A 21,953-nucleotide genomic window follows, 5' to 3' on the forward strand; every position below is an offset into this window, starting at 1 on the left:
ATGATCACTTACCCTGCTGAGAGGTAGTTTGACAATGTGTGACCTGTTGCTAGAGATGATCCTGGGAAGAAACATAGAAAAAGGATAGAATAAGTATGGGGTTACGTTATCCAGAACAGTCTTCCTCTGACCATGGGAGAACAAACAAGGATTAAAGCATTATCTGAATTGTGTGATATGTCCAGGTCACTACCTGGATACTCCTGAATGACAATGCTCATGTATAAAAATTTAAAAGGGAAGTTCACTGGCCAGAGACCAGTTACTTATTGGAAGTTAAACAATGGATAAAGAAAGGAAAGGCCTCTGAAGTAGGTTGCGACATCCAGGGAGAAAGAAAAGGCTATAACAAAAGAAAACCTATAAGAAGTCACCTATTTTTATTTTCATTTTTCTTTTTCTTTTTTGGTGGTGCTGGGGATTGAACCCAGGGCCCTGTGCATGCTAGGCAAGCACTCTACCAACTGAGCTATATCCCCAGCCCCATCCTATTTTTATTTTTATTGGTACTGGGGATTGAACCCAGGGGCACTGAACCACTGAGCCACATCCCCAGCCCTTTTTTGTATTTCATCTAGAGACAGGGTTTCCATGAGTTGCTTAGCGCCTTGCTTCTGCTGAGGCTGGCTTTGAACTCATGATCCTCCTGCCTCAGCCTCCCAAGCTGCTGGGATTACAGGCGTGCACCACCGCACCCAGCAAGAAGTCACCTATTTTTAAAAAAGAGAGTAAACAAAAAGAGAGATCTGAGTTAGGATGGTGACAACTTACACCAGAGAGTTAAAGTCTCAAAACTGGGGCTCAGGAGCCATCCTGCCTGAACTCAAGAAGGCTGAAGGCTCTCAGATATGGAGAAAATGGAGAGAAAGTTAGTAACTAGACTGAAGAAAGAAACAAACTAGAATGAACTTCCTGAGAAATCATGGACAGAGTAGGCTGTGCACAGGCTGTACTCAGAAAAAGAGAGAACAAAGGCACAAAACATTTGAGGCCTCAGCAAGAGAGCACTCTCGAATAGTGGAGACAGTTTTTTGTGCCTCATCCATATTCTTATGATGCCAGCCCTATGCCTGGGCATTCCTTATGGCAAGAGGGAGGAAACTGTTGCACTGAGAGGAGCTGATGTCAAAGGCTGACTAGTAAGAGGAAGGCAAGCTAGAAAGAGAAAGCTGTCAAGAAAACAAAACAGAAATCATGGTCAGGGAGGGAGGGCAGTAGGGAATAATCAGAATCTTTGCTAGTAGAAGTGAATTAAGAACAGTGCCTCAGACTCTAGACACTGAATATCATCAGGGAACATGCTGGGACAGGGAAAGGAGACAGGAGAGACAGACCTCCCTGGATGCACAGGAAACTTAGCTGAAAAGAACACTGCTAATTCCTACATGCAAGAAACACTCAAGAATCTACAAGTAATGACAAAATTTAATAACAATGCATTGAAAATTACCGAGAGATTTTTAAGTATTACCACCACAAAAAATAACTACGTGAGGTAATGAGTATGTTAATGGTTCTACTGAGTCACTCCACAATATACACATATTTCAAAACATCATGTTGTACATGACAAATATATAATTTTTATTTGTCAACTAAGAATTGACAAATAAATTGGGTTGTGGCTCAGTGGTGGAGCACTGGCATGTGTGAAGCACTGGGTTCAATCCTCAGAACCACATATAAATAAACTAATAATAAAGATTAACTTTTTATATTTTATTTTGAGTCAGGGTCTAAGTTATTTAGAGTCTGGATAAGTTGCTGAGGCTGGTCACAAACTTGTGATCCTCCTGCCTCAGCATCCTGAGTTGCTGGGATTACAGATGTGTGTCACCATACTTGGCAGAGTTCTAGTTTAAAAATGGACATGCTTCTTTCTTTCTTTCTTTCTTTCTTTTTTTGTTAGGAGGTACTGGGGATTGAACTCAGGGGCACTGAGCCACGTCCCCAGTCCTATTTTGTATTTTATTTAGAGACAGGGTCTCATTGAGTTGCTTAGCACCTCACTTTGCTGAGGCTGGTTTTGGACTCACAGACCTCCTGCCTCAGCCTCCCAAGACACTGGGATTACAGGGGTGTACCACCACACTGGGTACATGTCTCTTTCTCTTCCTCGCTCCTTCCCGCTCCCTAATCTTTCCTTAATCTCCAAGGAAACAGAATTTAACCTTTCTCCCTTATCCTAGGCAGAGTTATCTGTACTTGAGCACACAGCCAGCACAAGAACCAAGCAAGCAAAAAATAACTAAATAAATAAATAAAAATAAAGATTTTTTAAAAACTTAGCCATGTGTAGTGGTGTACATCTTTAATTCAAGTGGCTCAGGAGGCTGAGGTAGAAGGAGCAAAAATTTGAAGCCAGCCTCAGCAACTTAGTGAGACCCTGTCTCAAGAAATTTTTAAATTTTTTAAAAGAGCAGGGGATGTATCTCAGTGTTAAAGCATCTCTGGGTTCAAGCTCTAGTACCAAAAGAAAAAAAAAGTTAAGAAAACAAATCTTTTGGAAAACATGGAACAGAATCTGCGAGCTCTATGTAGGATCTAAGTTCTTCTCATGGCAAGGTATGTCAATAGTAAAACTCCAAAAAAAAAAAGCATTCGTACTGTCTTAAATCTTGTGAAGGATACTGAAATCACCTCTAAGAGGTACAGGCTCTATATCTGAAACCATCCTCCCTCCCTATTGCCCTAGGAAGGGTGAGTCACTCTATCCATACCACTGCAGGAGAGGATGAGCCAGGGGGTCCAGCTTGTCCATCTGCTTCTTGATTTCTAAATATGAGCCCTGTAAGACAATGGTCATAAGATTATCTCCCAGGAGAGATGGGAGCCCTCCCACTTTCCATAGACTGACTATCAGGACCCAGGGCAAGGGCACTGAAGGCCACATAGAGGAAAGAGGACATGTGGGTTCCCACCCTCACAGAGCCCCAATCAGATTGGGAAGACTCATAAATAAATATGAAAATGACTGAAGATGCTTACAAAACAACATGCAGGTGGGTCTCCCTCATTTTATGCAATTCCTACAGCCCTAAAAAGCTGATTGTAAATCAAAAAATAAATAAAATCAATGTCCCAGAAAGATCAGGCTAAGGAATCCTGTAGTAAATCTTTACATAAAGCAAAGTCATTCTGATAAGTAAATCATCCCCCCTAGATGTACATTCTGTGTTAATCTCAACTGTGATATATAGGATTTGCTGAGAAGAGGCCCACCTGTAAATGTGAGTACAAATGAATGTCTATTCATGCAGAGACTGCAGACGAGGGGTGGGGAAATCTGGTGAGGGACAGCCTTGAGTCAAAGGATGGTCACTGCTCCATGTGGCTGCCCCACCCCTAGAAGGACAGAAGATGTAGGCCCCTGGGTCTAGTTCCTTACCTCCAAGCCCCCCTCCTCACCCTCCCAACCTTGGGTAGAGGTCTTTCCCTCACTTTTCTAATTCCTTAAGAATTTTCAAAAAACATTAATTTTGAACAACTTGTGAGGACTTAACAGCAAAGATAAAAGTTAAGAGAGACATCAGGAGTGAAAAGAATAAAGAGTAAGAGATCTAATAAAACAGAACAAGAATTGGGAAGGTTACAGAAGGAATAGTAGAGAAAATACATGAATTTGAGTAGCTTCTCTAAATCTTCACCCCCACTCCTATGAAATACAAGCAGAATAGGGGACTTAAACTGGACAAGCAGAGAACAGACAGAGGGCAGAATACCTGGGTCATCTCCCGGATGGACATTACACTATCCAGAGCTTTCTGAAGCCGCTCATAATTTTTCTTCTGTGGAGAATCAATGGGAAGAGAAAAATCAGATGAAGAAAAGTAGAGGAGAGAGAAAAGCATAGAAAGGCAAAGTAGGATATACAAAAGAACTCTAGGCTTAAGGATATAGATTAGTATGCTAGTATGCTATTAAACAATGTAAGTTTAATATCAGTTCTGAAATCACATTAGTTCAAAATAATAGGGTAAATACTTAACCTCTTAGAATCTTAGTATCCCTGTTTGAAAATGATGGCTTTTTCAGTGCATGTGTGTTTTGCCTGTTTTTTTGTATTTTTTTTTTAATTTTGTGGTACTGGGGATGGACCCCGGGGCCTCACACATGCTAGGGAAACCCTCTACCACCAAGCGACACCCATGGTACCTATTTAAAAAAAAAATAGCAATTCCTACTACCTTACACAGATGTTTTGAGGATTAAATAACATATGTAGAGAAGCAAGTATAGGCTGGGGAGATAGCTCAGTCGGAAGAGTGCTTGCCTTGCAATGCACGAGGCCCTGGGTTCAATCCCCAGTACCGCAAAAAAAAAAAAGAGAAGTATAGTGCCTGACAGTAATGATAGCAATAATGAGAAATTGTTTTGTGTATTTATGATGGTTAATTTTATGAGTCAACTTGATTATAGACTATGGGGTAGTAAACATTTGATTAAACAGGATTTTTGGGTATGCAAGGGTTGTTAAGATTAGCATTTGAATCAGTAGACTGAGTAAAGCAGACTGACTTTCCAAATGTAAATCTCAATCAGGTAACTAAAACTTCAATAAAACAAAAAGGCTAACTTTTCCCCACTCCACATTTTGAATAAAAGTATCATCTTCCTCTTTCAGTTGGGATAACAATCTTTCCTGATTTCAGATTTGAACTATCAAATTGGCTTTTCTTGAGTCTTGAATCTGCTAGCTCTTGGGCCTCTGGTCTAAGACTGCAACCACCTATGTGACAGGTTTTTTGGAGTCTGCAGCATGCTAACTATGGATGTTGTAACTTCTCAGTCTCTGTAATCATGTGAGGCAATTCCTTATAATAAATCATTCTTTCTCTCATTCTCTTATTATATATATTAGCTTCTCTCTGAAGAACCTAAATAGGGTACTTTACATATATTTTTTCTCATTTTTATGACAATCCACAAAGTAAATATTGTCCCCTTTTATAGGTAAGGAAACATTAGTGCCTTCCCTAACACCATTCACCTAGAGGGCAGCAGAATGTCAAATGGAATCCATGTCTGTCTGGCTCCAAAGTTTATATTCTTCCCACTATGATGTATCTAATATGAATTCTTCTGAGGAACTCAGCTATTTACTCACTGACATAGCTAAATCCTAGGATTCAAGAGTTCCCAAGAATCAGCTGTTCCATCTCTTCTGTCCCTTAGTCCAAGCTGTTGTGTAACACACTGGAGTGACAGTCCATAGTCTCCCACTGTCTCTTACCATTTCTTTTCTTTAGACCTGACTTTCTCCCCAAGCAACTATACCTTAGGGTTAAAGGCCAGAGTCTTGGGATCAGTGGGGTCCACCACAGAGGGGTAAGGCTCAAAGATGATACTCTTTCTAGGAGATTCCAGAGCTGCTCTACACATGGCCACCAGCAGATCCACCACCTGAAAGTAAACGAAAAAAGGGCAAAGCTAAACCACTGCTCATTTCTTAGAGTACATAGTATCTAGCATTTCTCCCTTCTGTTCTTTAAAAAAAAAAAAAAATTCCTGCTGTTTTAATTAGAAAATGCAAACTTATTATATAGATTCAAGTAATAAAAATATGAAAAAACTCAAGTAACAGCAAAATGATTAAAGATAAATATCCACCACAAATAAATCTCATTTCCTAACAGGTAAGTACTGATTAAGTTTGATGTATATCATTTCAGATATTACTATGGAAATATTTTCTTTTTTTTTTTTTTTTTTTTGGTAAGCTTAAACCCAGGGCCTCATGCATGCCAAGAATGAGCAACTCCTAAGCTCAAGGAATCCTCCTGCCTCAGTTTGCCAAGCAGCTGAGACTACAGGCACATTATTACCATGCCTAGCTTTATATTTGCTTTTTTATATAACTATATGTTACATCTTTCTATCCATTATTAATAAGTGTAGAGTATTTCTACTATAAGAACATACCACAATTTCTTTTTTTTTTGGGGTGCTGGGGATCGAACCCAGGGCCTTGTGCTTACAAGGCAAGCACTCTACCGACTGAGCTATCTCCCCAGCCCCCACCACAATTTCTTTAACTGAACTTTCTACAGTTGGTGCTGTATTCAGTTTTTCTTATAAGCTTTATAAATTAGTAAACATCCTTACATAGGAAATAATTTTTGGAAGTTAAATTCCAGGGAGTGAAACTGATGGGTTCCCTTCATTTTCTGGATCCCAATTCCCCAGCTGCTTTTCACTCTCCTCATACCTCTGCTCCAGTAGCCACCTCCTCTGCAGCTCCAGACATGACCCCCAGTGTGTAGAAGGAGAAGACGCACAGTTCACGAGTGCAGACAGCTGGCTGAATAAACATATTAAACAAGACAATGGAGGTATAAGTTATGCAATAAGATGTAGGGAAAGACAGATCTAAGCTTAAACCACTCTAGAACAAGGTAGCAATTTGAGGTCCTCCGTGTCAGAAGAATACCATCAAAAAGTGTATCTTTACCTCACTAAAAAGTTTGAGAGTTAAGTCATCTACCTATGAAGCATTCCCTGACCTGTGAGGTAGTCAGGTAATTCTTCCAAGTTTCCATGACACTGTTCATATCTCTTCTATACATTTAACATATGTTGTGATTTATAATTGTCTATCTATCCATCTAGACTTGGGAGTACCAGAGGACAGCACTGTATTTAATCATCTTGTCAGTATCTGATCCCTATACTGCATGGGAACTACGTCTTCAAAGTTATTATCATATCCTCATCTCTCCAAACAAGATCCGATTTCTTTTCTGAGAAAAACAATTCTTGAGTCTCTGGGGACAGAATTCCTTTTTAACTATAGGCTCAGGAAAAAAAGAGAGATGAAAAGTCAATGAAGAAGAGGATCAAAGAATAGGGGCCTATACCTTGAGCATGGAACCATTCTGGAAGACATGCTGCTCATCACACACAACACAATATTCATTCAATGTTGGAATCCTCTGCTCTGCATACTTCATGATCTGGAGAGAGAAAAGATGTCTACATATTTTGGAGGGTACAGATAAAGGAAAATTTCTTTTTAGATAGAGGAAATAATTTACACTTCATTTCCAGCCATCCTCCTCCCTTCCAGCCATTTGCCTAAAGCAGAATCTATTCTTGGGTACTGCACTTAGTTCAACTGATGCCTTGACTACAGAGTTAAATCTGTAGATTATTACAAAAATAAAACTTGTCATGACCTTTGATTTAAAGTCCTGGATTAAAAACCCACCTCTACTACTTAGTGTGAAATATAACTGTATGTCAGTTAACCTGTGCCTTGATTTCTTCATTTAAAAAGTAGGATATTATTCACCTCATAGGGATATTGGAAGAAGTAAGGTTATCTACATGAAGCATTTTATAAGCATAAGCAAGTGCTAATCAAACTACTAACAGTAGTTGTAGTAACTGCAGACTGCCCTTTAGGATAGATGAGTATTCAAGATCAGATTGCAAGGGGACCTGAGGTAACACTTCAACTACCTAGAACAATTAGCCAATTCACTAGTCGAAACACAGACAAGGGTTGGGGTTGTAGCTCAGTGCTAGAGCACTTGCTTAGCCTGTGTGAGGCACTGAGTTCAATTTTTGGCACCGCATATAAATAAATACATTAAATAAAGGATCATCAACAACTAAAAACAATATTAAAAAAAGAAGCACACAGACAAATTCTGTGCTGGGGTCAGGCACAGTCACAAATGCCTATAATCCCGGCAACTTGGGACACTGAGACAGGATTGCAAATCTGATGCCAGCTTCAGCAACTTAGGGCAGCTCTCAACAACTCAGCAAGACATGTCTCAAAATAAAAATGGGTTGGGGATGTAGCTTAGTGGTAGAGTGCCTCTGGGTTAAATCCCCATTACACACCCCCCAAAAATAAATAAAAACAGAATTCTCTGCTGGGAAGGTGGTATAAATTGAGAATTCATGCAGCAATATCCTAATGTGTTTTTCTTAGCACGGGTATCTATGTATAAATCAGGTTGTCCTATTTCACATGACCTGGTAATTGGAGATGGAAGGGGTTTTATTAATTCATTTAATGCAGACTTTTTTGAATGCCTGTGATGTACCCAGCTCTTTAAAAGATCTCTTTGACTATGTAGTCATGAAAGATTGTCTCAGATGCTAAACTTCCACAGGGAAGATATGATATGTACACAAATTACTTACAATCCAAGGCAGCGTGTGACACAAAGGTGCTACGTAAAACAAAAAAGATGATACAATTGAGTAATGACAATTATAAGGAAAAGGAACTGCTGAGCCTTGACTGCAACAGGCAGATATGGGAAGGCCAGTGGAGGGAATAACATGAAAAAAGGTAAAAGAAATATAAAAGCGAAAGCTAATCAAAGGAATAAAGAGATGTTAAAAGAACACAAATGATCAGCATTGGCTTAGCAGTGAAAAAGATCTTTAGGGAAAACTGAAGATCACTTAAGCAAGGGATTTGTGGGTTGCAAGAAAATTAGTGTCAGTACTTCTCTTATCTTGACACATATATACATAAAATTCGCAGTGCCACATTTGTACCTGATCCCAAGTGTTCCCAATAATGTTGTAAGCTTTTTTTTGGAGGGGTCCTGATACTGGGGATCAAACCCATGCTGTGAATACATAAGGATGCGAAAACTATACCTCCTTCTTTCTTATCCATTCAATACTTAAAGCTCCTGGAGCAGAGTAACTCAGGAAATACTTAACTGACTAAAGGAGTGAGGAGATATTAGAGGATCAGATGGGTCAGACAATAAGAGTTTTGGAATGAAGTTTTGGACCTGATTACCTGGACAAGGAATCCATACTCCAGAGTGGGAATGTTCTTGCAGTGACCACTGACCTGGTGAAAGTAAAAGACAAGACCCCATAACTCTCCTATGAAGCAGGGGCCTCTAAAGATCTCACTGACCCCTGTCACCCACAATTCTCCTAAAATTACTAAGTCCTATCTCAGAACAGCAACCTCAAAGCTCTCCAGAGAAATTTTTTAGACATTTTTGCCGAAGATTCTAGAATAGTGCTCACCTGTCTTTAACCCTCTTCAAAGCAGATGGGGTAAGTTAGTACAGCAGTTAACTACCAAGTTCTAACCATAATCTAATAAAATCAAACATGACTTGCCCATCTTCAGACTCTCTACTTTATGGCCTATTACCATAGAAGGCAATTAGACAATTTAGAAATGTTTTCAGCTATTAAAAATGTGTTCCATTCTACCCACTCAAGATACACGTCCAGGCTTAAATTACCTTAATAACCCCACCCCATTTTGAAAAGCTACACTCCCACATTTCCAATCCCACCCTCCTCATACCCAAGTCAAACCCTCCCCAGCCCATGTACCAAAGGAGAGGTCCGTGCTGGGGGAGGGAGGCCCACGTGCTGAGGGCACAGGAGACCTGCCTGGGGGCTGGGAGGGTAGCCAAACACCTCCACTTTGGGGTTCTTCATAGTACAGGAGATGGAACGGTTCATGAGGCGCCCAACTCGAAGCTCTGGTACACCCAGCTTGCCTTTCAGCATGGAATCCTGTATGATGGGGAAGCTGGGAGACCTGGAGAATGAAGCCAAAGAGAATTGATAAAACTGGAGACTTGGTATAAGCCCTAGAAGGGGACTGGAGAGAAGTAGGTCCTAGGTCAAAAGTCTAAGCCAAAGACAAACTCAAAGGTGAAGGAACTTCCACTGGATCTTAAACACTGTCAGAAAAGTGGATCACACTATTGAATTTATATTTTTTTGGTACTGGGAATTGAAACCAGGGGTATTCTACCAGAGTTACATTCAAAGTCTTTTTATTTTTGAGACAAAGTCTTGCTAATTAAGTTGCCGAAGCTGCTTCAAACTTGAAATTCTCCTGTCTCTGCCTCCCGAACAGCTGGGATTATAGGTATGCACCACCACATCAACTAAATGAATTGATTTTTATGTCATTATTTGTACATTTTTCAGATTGGGAAATGGAAGGGGAGGTAGAGGCAGAACCTAGGTCACGGCATTGAGGCTAGGTACGAAACGATACCTTAGAGAAGATGCCTGTTCATTTCATTCTCTGTTGTGAGAGTAAAGGATTAACTGTTACACACTAGAGAGAAGTAGTTGCATCCTAAAGAGCCTAATGTTAACTATCTGTCAATAACAGTGCCTGAGAAGTTACAAACCTAAGTTTGTGACTGCCTTTGGAAATATCAGAAGATACCTGAGAAGGAAACAAAGTATATTTGGGGTCAAAGAATGGAACAATATTTATTTCCAACCTAGATAATATATCATTATACCCTTGCATAAGAGCCAGGAGTTGGTGCCTATTCTCTAACTCTGCTCCCTTAGGACAAGGAATAAGGATGAGAATCAAAGGAAAAAAAGATGGGAAAATCAGCATGCACATTTCCAAATACATTATCATGAGCTCAGAAATACTGTATTTTACATACAGGATGAGGTATGAATGTTGAACTAGGAACAGAAGAGTAAGGACACAAAGGGGACAGGACCATGTGAGCGCTGTTAGTAGTTAAAGGTACAGAATTTGGAGGACCCAGAAAAAGGACAGAAAAGATTAATTCAGGTATTCCAGAAGATGGGCATGAGGCTAAGACAAAACTGAGGTGATTACAGATGATCAGCTAATGGGGTTCTTACTTGGGGATGGGTGAGAAGATGCTGAGGCCAGCTCGGAACTTCTTGATGGTACCACTTGCCTTGAACCAACTGTGCCTCTTCTCCTGCTGGGTCTTCAAGAAATCGTTGCTCAGATGTTTCCATTGTTGGGATGTGAACATACCCAGGATCCTGAAAAATCAAAGAGAACAGATGTAGGCAAAATCAGGCAAAGGAATAGGGTAAGAAATAGGGACTCAGCAAGGGCAACAATCTGAAATTTGGATCCAAAGACTGTAAAACTAATTGTGTTAGGGGAATGTGTGCTTGAAGACACCCCTTAATGACCTTAGCACATGGAAATCCACCATTCTAAAATACTTTCTGAATCCAAGGGGGTGATTACCCACTCCCATTACCTAGGCTAATGGACCAGAAAAATTCTGAAATGCTTTGCACTTAGAGGGAGATCTCAAAGGCTGTGAACCTTGAGATTTACTGCCAAGAATGACTATACTGAGAGAAAAGAGATGGTATGACAGAGGTAAGTACCACACTCTGCCTTGTAAAGAGTGAAGAAAAGGACTAGGGACATAGAAGGTAGTGACACTGTTAGGTGAAAAATTGCATCCCAAAATTTAGTTCCAGACAGTTGTGGTGGCACATGCCTATATGCCAGCAACTTGGAAGGCTGAGGCAGGAGGATCACAATTTGAGGCCAGCATCAGCAACTTCACAAGACCCTGTCTCAAAATCAAATTTAAAAAGACTAGGGATGTAATGTCTAGCATGTTTAAGGTCCCAGGTTTAATCCCAAGTATTGCAAATAAATAAATAAATAAATAAATAAATATTAGAATTATGATTGTCAGTTCTTTCACTTGTCATTTATCAGTTCTATCATTTCTCTGATACAGTCTAAATATTCGACTTCTCAAGTTTCTAACTTATAACCAAAAACTCCCCTTCTTATTAAGAGAAAGCCATCAGATATCAGCTTCTTTAATTTTTCTAACACTATTACAATATCTATGTCCACCCTGACCTCAATCCCTCCACTCTCTGGACACAAAGTGATCCCCTATTTAAGACAATTTCTCTATTTGTGCTCTATCTCAGCCCTTTCTTGCCTCTTTCAGAACCTCAATCTATCAATCATTCCTGTCTCTTGTTGGTGCCCTTACCACAGTCTACCAAAAATTTCAACTTTCTACACCTCAGTCTAAGTACTTTAGACATTTCCTCTTCTAAACTCACCTAAATTTCTCAATTCATAATTATTGTTTCTACCTCCTTGTCAATCATTCACTTCTCAAATTACTATGATAGGTTCCTACCTTCACCACTCCATTAAAATTGTTCTCATCTTTATGCTAAATATAATAGAAACTTTGAAATTCTCCCCTTACAGATCTCCAGCATCTGACCCTCCATAAAGAAGCTGTCTTGCCTTGTTTTTTTGTGACACCATTCTCTCTCTTCTTCTCTGATCCACCTTTAGTGTTTCTTCTTCCTTTATGGTTTTCTGGGTATTCTGTCCAGGTGTTTTAAGTTACCTTTGATTCTATTTTCTCTTCACTCTATTATGCTCTCCTTTAGCGCTCATATTCACTTGCTTTACTTTCTATCCATACACTGATGCCTATCTTCAACCCTAACCTCTCCTTTAAGTACCAAACTGACATACTATATGTGAAGCATCTCCACTTACATAACTTAAAATTACCTTTAATATGTCTAAAATGGGATTATGACCCAGGCATGGTGGCACATGCCTGTAATCCTAGTGACTCAGAGACTGACGCAGGAGGATCTTGAGTTCAAAGCCAGCCTCAGCAAAAGTGAGGTGCTAAGTAACCCAGCAAAACTGTCTCTAAATAAAATACAAAATAGGGCTGGGGATGTGGCTCAGTGGTGGAGTGCCCCTGAGTTCAATCCCCGGTACCAAAAAAAAAAAAAAAAAGGAGGTGGAGTGGAGGGGGGCTGGGGCTGTGACTTGGTGGTTAAGTGTCCTGGGTTCAATCCCCAGTTTCTTTTTTTTTTTTTTTTTTTGGGGGGGGGGTGGGGAGGTGCTGGGGATCGAACCCAGGGCCTTGTGCTTACAAGGCAAGTACTCTATCAACTGAGCTATCTCCCCAGCCCCCCCAGTTTCAAATAAATAAATAAATAAATAAATGGGGGGTAAAGAAATTATATATTCTCATGCTACAAACCTGCTATTTTTTTTCCCTGAAGTGTTGGGGGCCTGGGTCTGGTGTATGCTAGGAAAGTACATTACCAGTGAGTAACATTATAGTCCATGTTCCTGTGGTTCTTATACTCTGTTTAAATTGGTGGCATCACAATTTACCTAGACATGTGGACTGAAACCTAAGGTAATTTTCCACTATTGCTCTTGTCTACAAAATATCCAAATCAGCCCAGTCTTATTGACTTTATACCCCCCAAATCATTCTCTCATCTCCATTCTTGCAATTCTTTCCTTCTTTATTTATTTATTTTGCACTACTGGGAACTGAACTTGGACTTGTGCCTAGGCAAGTGCTCTACCATTGAACTATAACTCCAGTTCTCACCTCTATTCTAATCTACAGTCACATTTTAGCTCAGGCCTTCATTTCATGTTTAAGGGTATACAAAAGTTTCACACTAAACTAGTTCTGGTCTTATCTCATCCTCCTCATCCCCTCCTACCCATTTTGTAGAAAGTTACCAGAACAGTTTTTCTGAAACTAAATCTGACCATGTCCTTTCTTTGCTTAAAACCCCTCACTGTTATCACTGTCTAAAGGACAAAGCCCAAGAACATTTTGCTACCCAAATTATTTTTTAGCTTTTCCTGGGCTTATTTCAAAAGGGTATTTTTTTAAAAGGAAACATTCAATCCAAGCCTCTGTCTGTCCATGCACATGTGTTGCTACAGTTCTTGAATGTCCCCCAAAGATTCATCTGTTGAAGGCTTGGTCCCAGCCTATGGAGTTATTTAAAGTTGGTGAAAGTGGGGCCTAGTGGGAGGAAGTTAGGGTCAGAGAGCATGCCCCTGGAGGGACACTGGAACCCTAGACCTTCATTTTCCCTTTTTTTTTTCCTTCTTCCTATCTACCATTAGGTGAACAGCCCTCCTCTACCATGCACTTCCATCATGCTGTACTACGCCACCACAGACCCAAAGCAACAGGTCCAAGTAATCAAGGACTGAAATCTCTAACACTGTATGCCAAAATAAATTTTTCCTATTTTCAAGTTGAATATCTCAGGTATTTTGTCACAGATACAAAAAGCTGACTAGCACATATGTCCATCTCTCTTTTCCTCACATGTCCATGATCAATAAAGACCAAAGTTCTTACTTTTTCAACTGAAGACCCAGTCCAAACCCTTCCTTATTTGATGGCTGGAAAACCTCAATTGATGGTTCTGCAAAGAGAAGAGAAAGTTCCTAGCGTATACATATCTCTATCCTCCTTGGAGATCAAAGCCACAGTTCAGTGGAACGGTTTCCTCAGAGTCTAAAAACAGAAGCTGCTGCATATTCTAAACAATAATGTGGAAGAGGAAAATGTCCTAGGTAGAGGGTAGAATGTGGAAGCTCTCTAATCTATTTCAAATATTCTCAATAGGAAGTTGAGGGAAAGGGAAGAATAAATGATACCTTGGAACCAGAAAGCAATTTCATTAACCAATAAGGCCTTTAAATGATAGCTATCAGGTGACTGAGAATGAAGACATCAGTGACATGAAACTGAAAAGTCCCTATCAATGGCCTGTAGACTTAGCCCAAGAGCCTTACTCTTAGTTTTTCTCTACTTCAGTTAACTTAGGACTTTAGAGTAGACCATACCAGAGTACCCACTTGCCCCAATCACTGCTTTTACCTGGTCCATCGAGGTACTGGGAGAGAGAAAATCGCAGCCTTAACACAATAGGTTCTGTCCGGAGGACCTTCCAGGCTGTAGATACTTCCTCCTAAAAAAATAAGGGCAATAGTTTCCAGTTTACAACTGGAATGGACTTGAAATTTCCCCTATGCAACACACACGTGCACATGACAGTACACACCACTGTCTGCTGATGGTCTAGGAAAGACAGAGATGAAGAACCTGTGCTCCAAATACAGCACTCAGGAACAAGATTCCTGGCCTACATGACAAAATCCACAAGTCCAGATAGACATGTTGTTGGCAGGTACTAGCACCACTTACATCGAGGAAGCTGATGTTGATGTGGAGATCAATGTCCACGTCATCGATAGTTCCATATTCTCTACAGAGATACAGGCAACCATAAGTGAGTCTCAACAAGGGAACAGAGACTGAGATAGAGGAGAACTGAATCTGGGGACAGGGGAGAGGGAAGGCTAGAAGGCAGACTGTATATAGGGTTAGTTGGATGACCTCAAGCCACTTACATGATCAGGGCCCTCTCTAGGACAGAAACTCTTACCTCATAGGTAAAATTACTGACTCGTAGGGATTTAGGATAAGAGGAATTTTTTTTTTTTTTTGCCACACTGGAGACTAAACCCAGGAGTACCTAGTCCTTCTTATTTTTATTATTATTTTTTTTAAGACAGGGTCTCACTAAGTTACCAAGGCTGACCTTGAACTTGCCATCCTCCTTCATCTTCCCAATAACTGGAATTATAGGTACACCTGGCTAAGAGTGAACTTCTAAGAAAAGTAGCTTTACTCCCAATACCTCTATTAGCCAAGATTCAGTATTTTGAGCAACTTCTATCATTAAGCTTATCATCTGTCCCCTTATTACAACATAAAAAGAAAAAAAAAAAAAACTTTAGCCTTTTAACAACTCAGAAATAAGTGACTCGCTCCCCTGCCATTCCAAAGTGGAGTCCCACCTGATGGATACAGATTAGGATAAGAGGAATTTTTTTTTTTTTGCCACACTGGAGACTAAACCCAGGAGTACCTAGTCCTTCTTATTTTTATTATTATTTTTTTTAAGACAGGGTCTCACTAAGTTACCAAGGCTGACCTTGAACTTGCCATCCTCCTTCATCTTCCCAATAACTGGAATTATAGGTACACCTGGCTAAGAGTGAACTTCTAAGAAAAGTAGCTTTACTCCCAATACCTCTATTAGCCAAGATTCAGTATTTTGAGCAACTTCTATCATTAAGCTTATCATCTGTCCCCTTATTACAACATAAAAAGAAAAAAAAAAAAACTTTAGCCTTTTAACAACTCAGAAATAAGTGACTCGCTCCCCTGCCATTCCAAAGTGGAGTCCCACCTGATGGATACAGATTAGGATAAGAGGAATTTTTTTTTTTTTGCCACACTGGAGACTAAACCCAGGAGTACCTAGTCCTTCTTATTTTTATTATTATTTTTTTTAAGACAGGGTCTCACTAAGTTACCAAGGCTGACCTTGAACTTGCCATCCTCCTTCATCTTCCCAATAACTGGAATTATAGGTACACCTGGCTAAGAGTGAACTTCTAAGAAAAGTAGCTTTACTCCCAATACCTCTATTAGCCAAGATTCAGTATTTTGAGCAACTTCTATCATTAAGCTTATCATCTGTCCCCTTATTACAACATAAAAAGAAAAAAAAAAAAACTTTAGCCTTTTAACAACTCAGAAATAAGTGACTCGCTCCCCTGCCATTCCAAAGTGGAGTCCCACCTGATGGATACAGATTAGGATAAGAGGAATTTTTTTTTTTTTGCCACACTGGAGACTAAACCCAGGAGTACCTAGTCCTTCTTATTTTTATTATTATTTTTTTTAAGACAGGGTCTCACTAAGTTACCAAGGCTGACCTTGAACTTGCCATCCTCCTTCATCTTCCCAATAACTGGAATTATAGGTACACCTGGCTAAGAGTGAACTTCTAAGAAAAGTAGCTTTACTCCCAATACCTCTATTAGCCAAGATTCAGTATTTTGAGCAACTTCTATCATTAAGCTTATCATCTGTCCCCTTATTACAACATAAAAAGAAAAAAAAAAAACTTTAGCCTTTTAACAACTCAGAAATAAGTGACTCGCTCCCCTGCCATTCCAAAGTGGAGTCCCACCTGATGGATACAGAGTTCTCACTGTAGATCTCCTTCACAGCTTCAATGTCTGCATCGAGCTGTGGGTGTCGATACAGGTCAGCAGCACAGCTCCCCTAAGATACCAGCAAAAATGTTGGTGGTAGGAGGGGTAGAAAAGGATAGACAAACAGGGAAAGACAGACAAAAACAAAAAGAACATGAAGATACACCAGAAAATGAGGGAAACAAACAGCAGCGTACAGGGGAAGTGAAAGCTACTTTTATAAAGGGATTCTTAGTGGTGGCCCTGCTAGGGATTTCATGGACAAATTCCTTCCCCCTGCATCATCACTCTAAGGAAGTTTCAGCAGACCAAATTAGGCCTTCCTTTTTTTTTTTTTTTTTTTTTTGGGGGGGGGGGCATGGTGCTGGGGATCGAACCCAGGGCCTTGTGCTTAGAAGGCAAGCACTCTACTGAGCTATCTCCCCAGCCCCTAGGCCTTTCTTAAGGAGTTCACACCCTTTAAATCTTTAGCTTTTCCTCTCAAGTTTTGACCTACTATACCTCAGAATAGGCTAAAGGGTACAGATTTTAACTCAAATCAGTTCTACCTGAAGAGCATTCTCAGAGTGTGAGCATTTTTGCTTATGACTGTGTCCTTTTAAGACTTGACTCCAATGAATGATCCTCACTGGCTAGTGAAGTAAGTCAGAAAAAGGTTTCTAAGAAAATATGTATGGCCTTCATATACAGAGAATGTAGTTTACTCAGCAACACATACGAGTTCCAAGCAGGAGCAAAGACATGGGATAAGTTTTAACAAGACCATGATCGGACTATATGAACATTATATACTCATCTCATCTCTGCTCCAGGACAACTTCTTTCACTCTTGATGTATCCAGAGAGTAAAATTAAGACCATTCAACACTGAATCATAAAGAATATAACCTCACCTGAACTCCATAGAGAAATTCCTCTGATTCATTATCTCCTTCTGAATCATCATCATTCCAGAACTGGCCTTTGATGTCCTAATGATGAGAAATAAAATATAATTCTTTCTTAAGTCCTTGTTATTCCATGGAATATGGTGGGGGTAATACGACGGGAAAAGGTTCCCTGGCATAGAATAACAGAAACCTCTTAATTCCTTTACACCTTTCACTTCACTCTTTGGCAGTCTCTCTCTTCCGGAATCTGATCATATCCAAGGCTTAGCTCTAACTTGGAGGGAAAGAGGAAAACAGTGAGGAATTTTGGCCTTCTTATGTCTCAGTATGATGTTCTGGTAGCCAATTGCAGAGGGACAGAAAAGACTTCAATGCTAAGGTCAATTCCTAAGCATATCTGGATTGTAGTATAAGCTGGCCTCTTCTGGGATCATTACCCAAAGCAGCATCCAAGCATACCTAAGCTCTCTTATCTCATCATTATGTTTCTATCCACTAATGTATTTAACTCTCCCTTTCCTCCCTAAGAAAACACCCCCCCACACACACATACTCCTTCCCCAAGTAATATTATTTCCATGCCCTTTCTCCTTCCTTTAACTTCAAATACTACTCTATCTTTCAAAAGGACAAGAGAGAAAATACTGGGGAAAGATAAGGTCAGCATATTGTTTCATCTACCCCTTGGATGATTAAGTGAAAGAAGCCATGCAGTTAGTTCTCACCATTGGGTCAGTAGGTCACACACACTTCCAGGTCAGTGCTAGGCAGCACCCCTCCATACCACCAGCTGAACCCAGACCAACAAGATGGGCATTTAGGAGGCCACAAAGAGAGACAAGGGAGGGAGGTGATGTTAGGAGCAACTGGAGATCGGCTGGGGATATCAGGCTCTGCTATTGTGGTAACAGGTCACTGTTCTGTGGAAAGCAGATAACAGGTGGTTACATCACCACTTAATAGCTGGATGGCATATATACAGGCACACTTTTATTATGCATATATGCAGATACTTACGTGTAAAGAGATGTACTTACATGTATACACATTCACTTTTATGTGTCCTTCTTTAACGGTAATGAACCATGCTGGGTGCAGTGGTGCAGGCCTGTGATCCCAGCGACTTGGGAGGCTGAGGCAGAAGGATCACAAGTTTGAAACCAGCCTCAGCAACTTGATGAGCCCTAAGCAACCTAGCGAGTCCTATCTCAAAATAAAAAATAAAAAGGGCTGGGGATGCTGGGCATGGTGGTGCACACCTTTAATCCCAGCATCCAAGGAGGCTGAGGCAGTAGGATTGCAAATTCAAAGCCAGTCTCAACAACTCAAGGCCCTAAGCAACTCAGCGGGACCCTTTAAAATTTTTTTTAAAGGGCTGGGGATGTGGTTCAGTAGTTAAGCGCGCCTGGGTTCAATCCCTGGTACCAAAAACAAAACAAATAAAGATAACGAACCATGAAAACATTATACGAACATAAGGTACTGCCATTTCATTCAAACTGGAGAGTTGTGATTGGAACAAGGACCTATTCTAGTTCATAATGATACAACAACCTCAAAGCCAAATGTGATGGTGGCAGAGCAAATGCTTACACTATCCTGTCTAACCAGTTCATTTTGGAATATTCTTCACTATACCAATCCTCACCTGAGTTAAGAACCGGAATTAGACTCTTTCTAGACTCTTTTCTCAGTCATTTCTCCACAGTGAGCCATTATCTTTTTTAAAACGTCAATATTACTACATAAGCCATTATACGACAATCACATCTAACAAAGTCCTCAACAACAATGAATATCCTCTAATAAACATGGTCTGAACTGTTATGGCCAAAATAATGCCCTGGGGTCATCTTGGAACCTATCCATACCCCTCCAGCAAAATCCAACAGTGATCCCAATGCATGCATAAAAAAACACTAACCCCTAGCCTTTCTTTCTGCTTATTTCTAATCCTGAAGACCCCGAACCATATACCAAGCAACTTTTAGCCCCACTGAAGCCTCCATATGCAGTAGGGAAAAACAAAACAAAAAACACTCATCTGTTAAACTATGAAGGGTTAAATGGTAGAGGGTAGCAAAACTATCCTAACAGTTGGCTAAAAAAAGTGTTCTGCTGCCTCTGCTGTTCTCGAAATCTATTTCAATGCACATGTCCATGTTCTGCTCAAAGGTCACCTTGACCATCCTATATAAAACAGCAACAACTCAACATATACAAGCACTATTTCTCTCTTCCCAAAGCATTTATCACGCTATAACATATATTTATTTCCCATCAGAATGTAAGCTCTATAGCAGAGACTTTGACTGTTTTCACTATGTTCACAGTTCCTTAATATATTAACTAAATAATGAGCTCTCTGCTCTATAACTAAGTGAAATAGGACATTCACACAAGAACCTAACACACTTCCATACAGACAAAAATCACACAAAAAAATGATTTTAAAAAGCAAGCCTTCATTCACCTTCAAGAGCAGCTGAGAACCAGAATAAGAAGATCTGGGGTTGGGCTTGTGAACTTTGAAAATAAACAGTCAAGTGCTGATCTGGATGATCACAGAGGAATAAAGAGGGAGGCACTAATGTCCAGGCTGGGTTGTCTTGGGGGAGAGTGGTAGGATGACGGCCTCACAGGCCAGAAGTAGCATTTCAAGGTCTTTAACACTGTAGAAGTCAAGAAAAACTCAGCATCTTTCCAAGGGCTGTTGCTGCTTGATGTCTGCTGCTATCACAAGGAGAGAGAGAGGGGGGAAAAAAAAAGGGGGGGTTCAGAGGGAGTTTCCTGTCCAAGAAGAGACAGTTCAGAAATTACTAGCATTTTCAGACCAGGCTAATGTAGTGTAAGGGACTTGCACCTGCTACTCTCAATGCCCTCCTCAGAGAGGTGAGTGGGTTTAAAAGATGAAGAGTAGAGCAACTTAAGGCCCTGAGACTGATCCCCAGGATGGAAAGACAAGACAGAGAGTGAAAAAAAAAAAAAAAAAAAAAACTGTGGTGGGTCACAGAATTCACAGAATCATTTTAATAGAATTTATAGAAATCATTTTAGTAAGGAATAAGGTTGAAAGTTGACCTACTTCAAAGTTTTCATGTTATGCATAGACACTCAGGTATATGGAGGTCATGCAACTTGCTTAAGTTTAGAAGTATAGGTGAACTATATCATTTGACAGGTCCTAATTATAACCAATATTCATGTGATGAGGATATAATTAATTGAGGGAGTTGTTCATGAATTAAGAAAGACACGTCTGATTTATCAAAATTAGGTAAAGGAGGATTTCACAAGAAGTTGGATCAAATACCGACTATATGAAGAGTGTCCAAAGAAGGGTGTTAACCTTAGTATTTATTTTGAATGATGACAACTACCATGGAATGCTTCATGTATTTCCAAGGGAATAAACCAAATGCAAATAAACCTCAAGTCTAGATCACAAAGGTCTTTTCCCCGAGATACATAGGGACCTTCTACGCCTAGTCAGAAACGCCTCCAATCTCCTCATTTAAACTTTGGGCTTGACTCCCAGTTTTGTGGTCTTGGGCATGGAAAAAAAACTTCCCTCCATACCGAGGATTCCTGTCTCAGAAAAGCTAGGCCATTAAACAAAGAGCGAAGAGAAGAGCCAGGGAGTGGCAATTCCCGCAGGATATCGCAACCCCAGGTAGCCCCCGTAAGGACAGGAGCCGGCTAGTCCTGAAAACACCCTGCCACCCGCGCTTCCACGGCAGGCCCGAGGGCCTCCCTTGAGGCAGCAGTTTGTTTTCCGGGTTCCTCTGGAACCCCAGACACCCAACACTTGTCTCCCCAGGGAAGCTCTGGCCGGTTCTCTGCCTCAGCCGCCCGGCCTGAGCGAAACCCAAGTCTAGGAGCCACCCTCAGAACCACCTGGTTCAAGCCCCTCACTTCATCCCCCGCCGCTGAGGCGGGGCGGACCCCACACCCTTCCAGCTGTCTGGCCGCCCCGCGCCCATCCCCGTGGTGGCCGCCCCACAGGCCAGCCCCGCTAGTACTCACGGCGACCCCGGGCCGCGCGCGGCCGCCGCTGAGGGGACGAGCGGCCCGGGACGCCCCGCGGGGGCGGAGCAGCAGGCCAAGGGGCGGGGACCGGGCCGGGCGGGCGAGGTCGCGCACCCTACGCCTCGTCGTTCCGTCACGGGCGCGCTGGGCCACTCTGCGCACGCTCGCGCCGCGACACCATGGTCACGTGGCTCATTCCTGACCAACCGCCGCGTGGCCTGCATCCCGGCGCGCCTCCGCCCCGGACGCCAGCCTTAGGGCGCTTGCCCAATGGTCGCCAGTTGGGAGGGGGGCACGGAGCAAGAAGGTGGCGCCTGCGCAGTGGGTCGGAGAGGGAGCTCGGAGAAAGAAGAGAAGCTCTGGGGAGTGGGCGGCGTGCT

The 21,953-nt window shown here is 41.2% G+C and overlaps 1 protein-coding gene across 10 annotated transcripts in view; it reads right to left on the minus strand.

Moving 5' to 3' along the window:
* Positions 1–21,716, minus strand: part of PARP6 (poly(ADP-ribose) polymerase family member 6) — a 31,734-nt gene extending 10,018 nt beyond the window's left edge. For 5 of the 10 annotated variants that reach the window (XM_079122693.1, XM_079122696.1, XM_079122688.1 and 2 more), the window contains exons 1-18: positions 21,571–21,716; positions 20,018–20,274; positions 18,582–18,676; positions 18,270–18,464; positions 17,548–17,625; positions 16,630–16,724; positions 14,790–14,850; positions 14,463–14,553; positions 13,938–14,004; positions 10,630–10,779; positions 9,331–9,541; positions 8,774–8,827; positions 6,858–6,953; positions 6,209–6,301; positions 5,278–5,403; positions 3,723–3,788; positions 2,721–2,788; positions 13–61 (exon numbers count right to left, since the gene is read on the minus strand). In XM_079122693.1, coding sequence (XP_078978819.1) covers positions 13–61; positions 2,721–2,788; positions 3,723–3,788; positions 5,278–5,403; positions 6,209–6,301; positions 6,858–6,953; positions 8,774–8,827; positions 9,331–9,541; positions 10,630–10,779; positions 13,938–14,004; positions 14,463–14,553; positions 14,790–14,850; positions 16,630–16,724; positions 17,548–17,625; positions 18,270–18,272 — 1,308 coding nt within the window. In that variant the 5' untranslated portion in view covers positions 18,273–18,464; positions 18,582–18,676; positions 20,018–20,274; positions 21,571–21,716. Of the gene's footprint in view, positions 1–12; positions 62–2,720; positions 2,789–3,722; positions 3,789–5,277; positions 5,404–6,208; positions 6,302–6,857; positions 6,954–8,773; positions 8,828–9,330; positions 9,542–10,629; positions 10,780–13,937; positions 14,005–14,462; positions 14,554–14,789; positions 14,851–16,629; positions 16,725–17,547; positions 17,626–18,269; positions 18,465–18,581; positions 18,748–20,017; positions 20,278–21,570 lie in introns of all 10 variants that reach the window. The other 5 variants (XM_079122695.1, XM_079122694.1, XM_079122691.1 and 2 more) reach the window with 4 other exon arrangements.
* Between the last annotated feature and the right edge of the window lie 237 nt (positions 21,717–21,953).

The sequence above is a fragment of the Sciurus vulgaris genome, assembly GCF_902686455.1.
Source record: "Sciurus vulgaris genome assembly, chromosome: 2".
NCBI classification, from domain to species: Eukaryota; Metazoa; Chordata; class Mammalia; order Rodentia; family Sciuridae; genus Sciurus; species Sciurus vulgaris.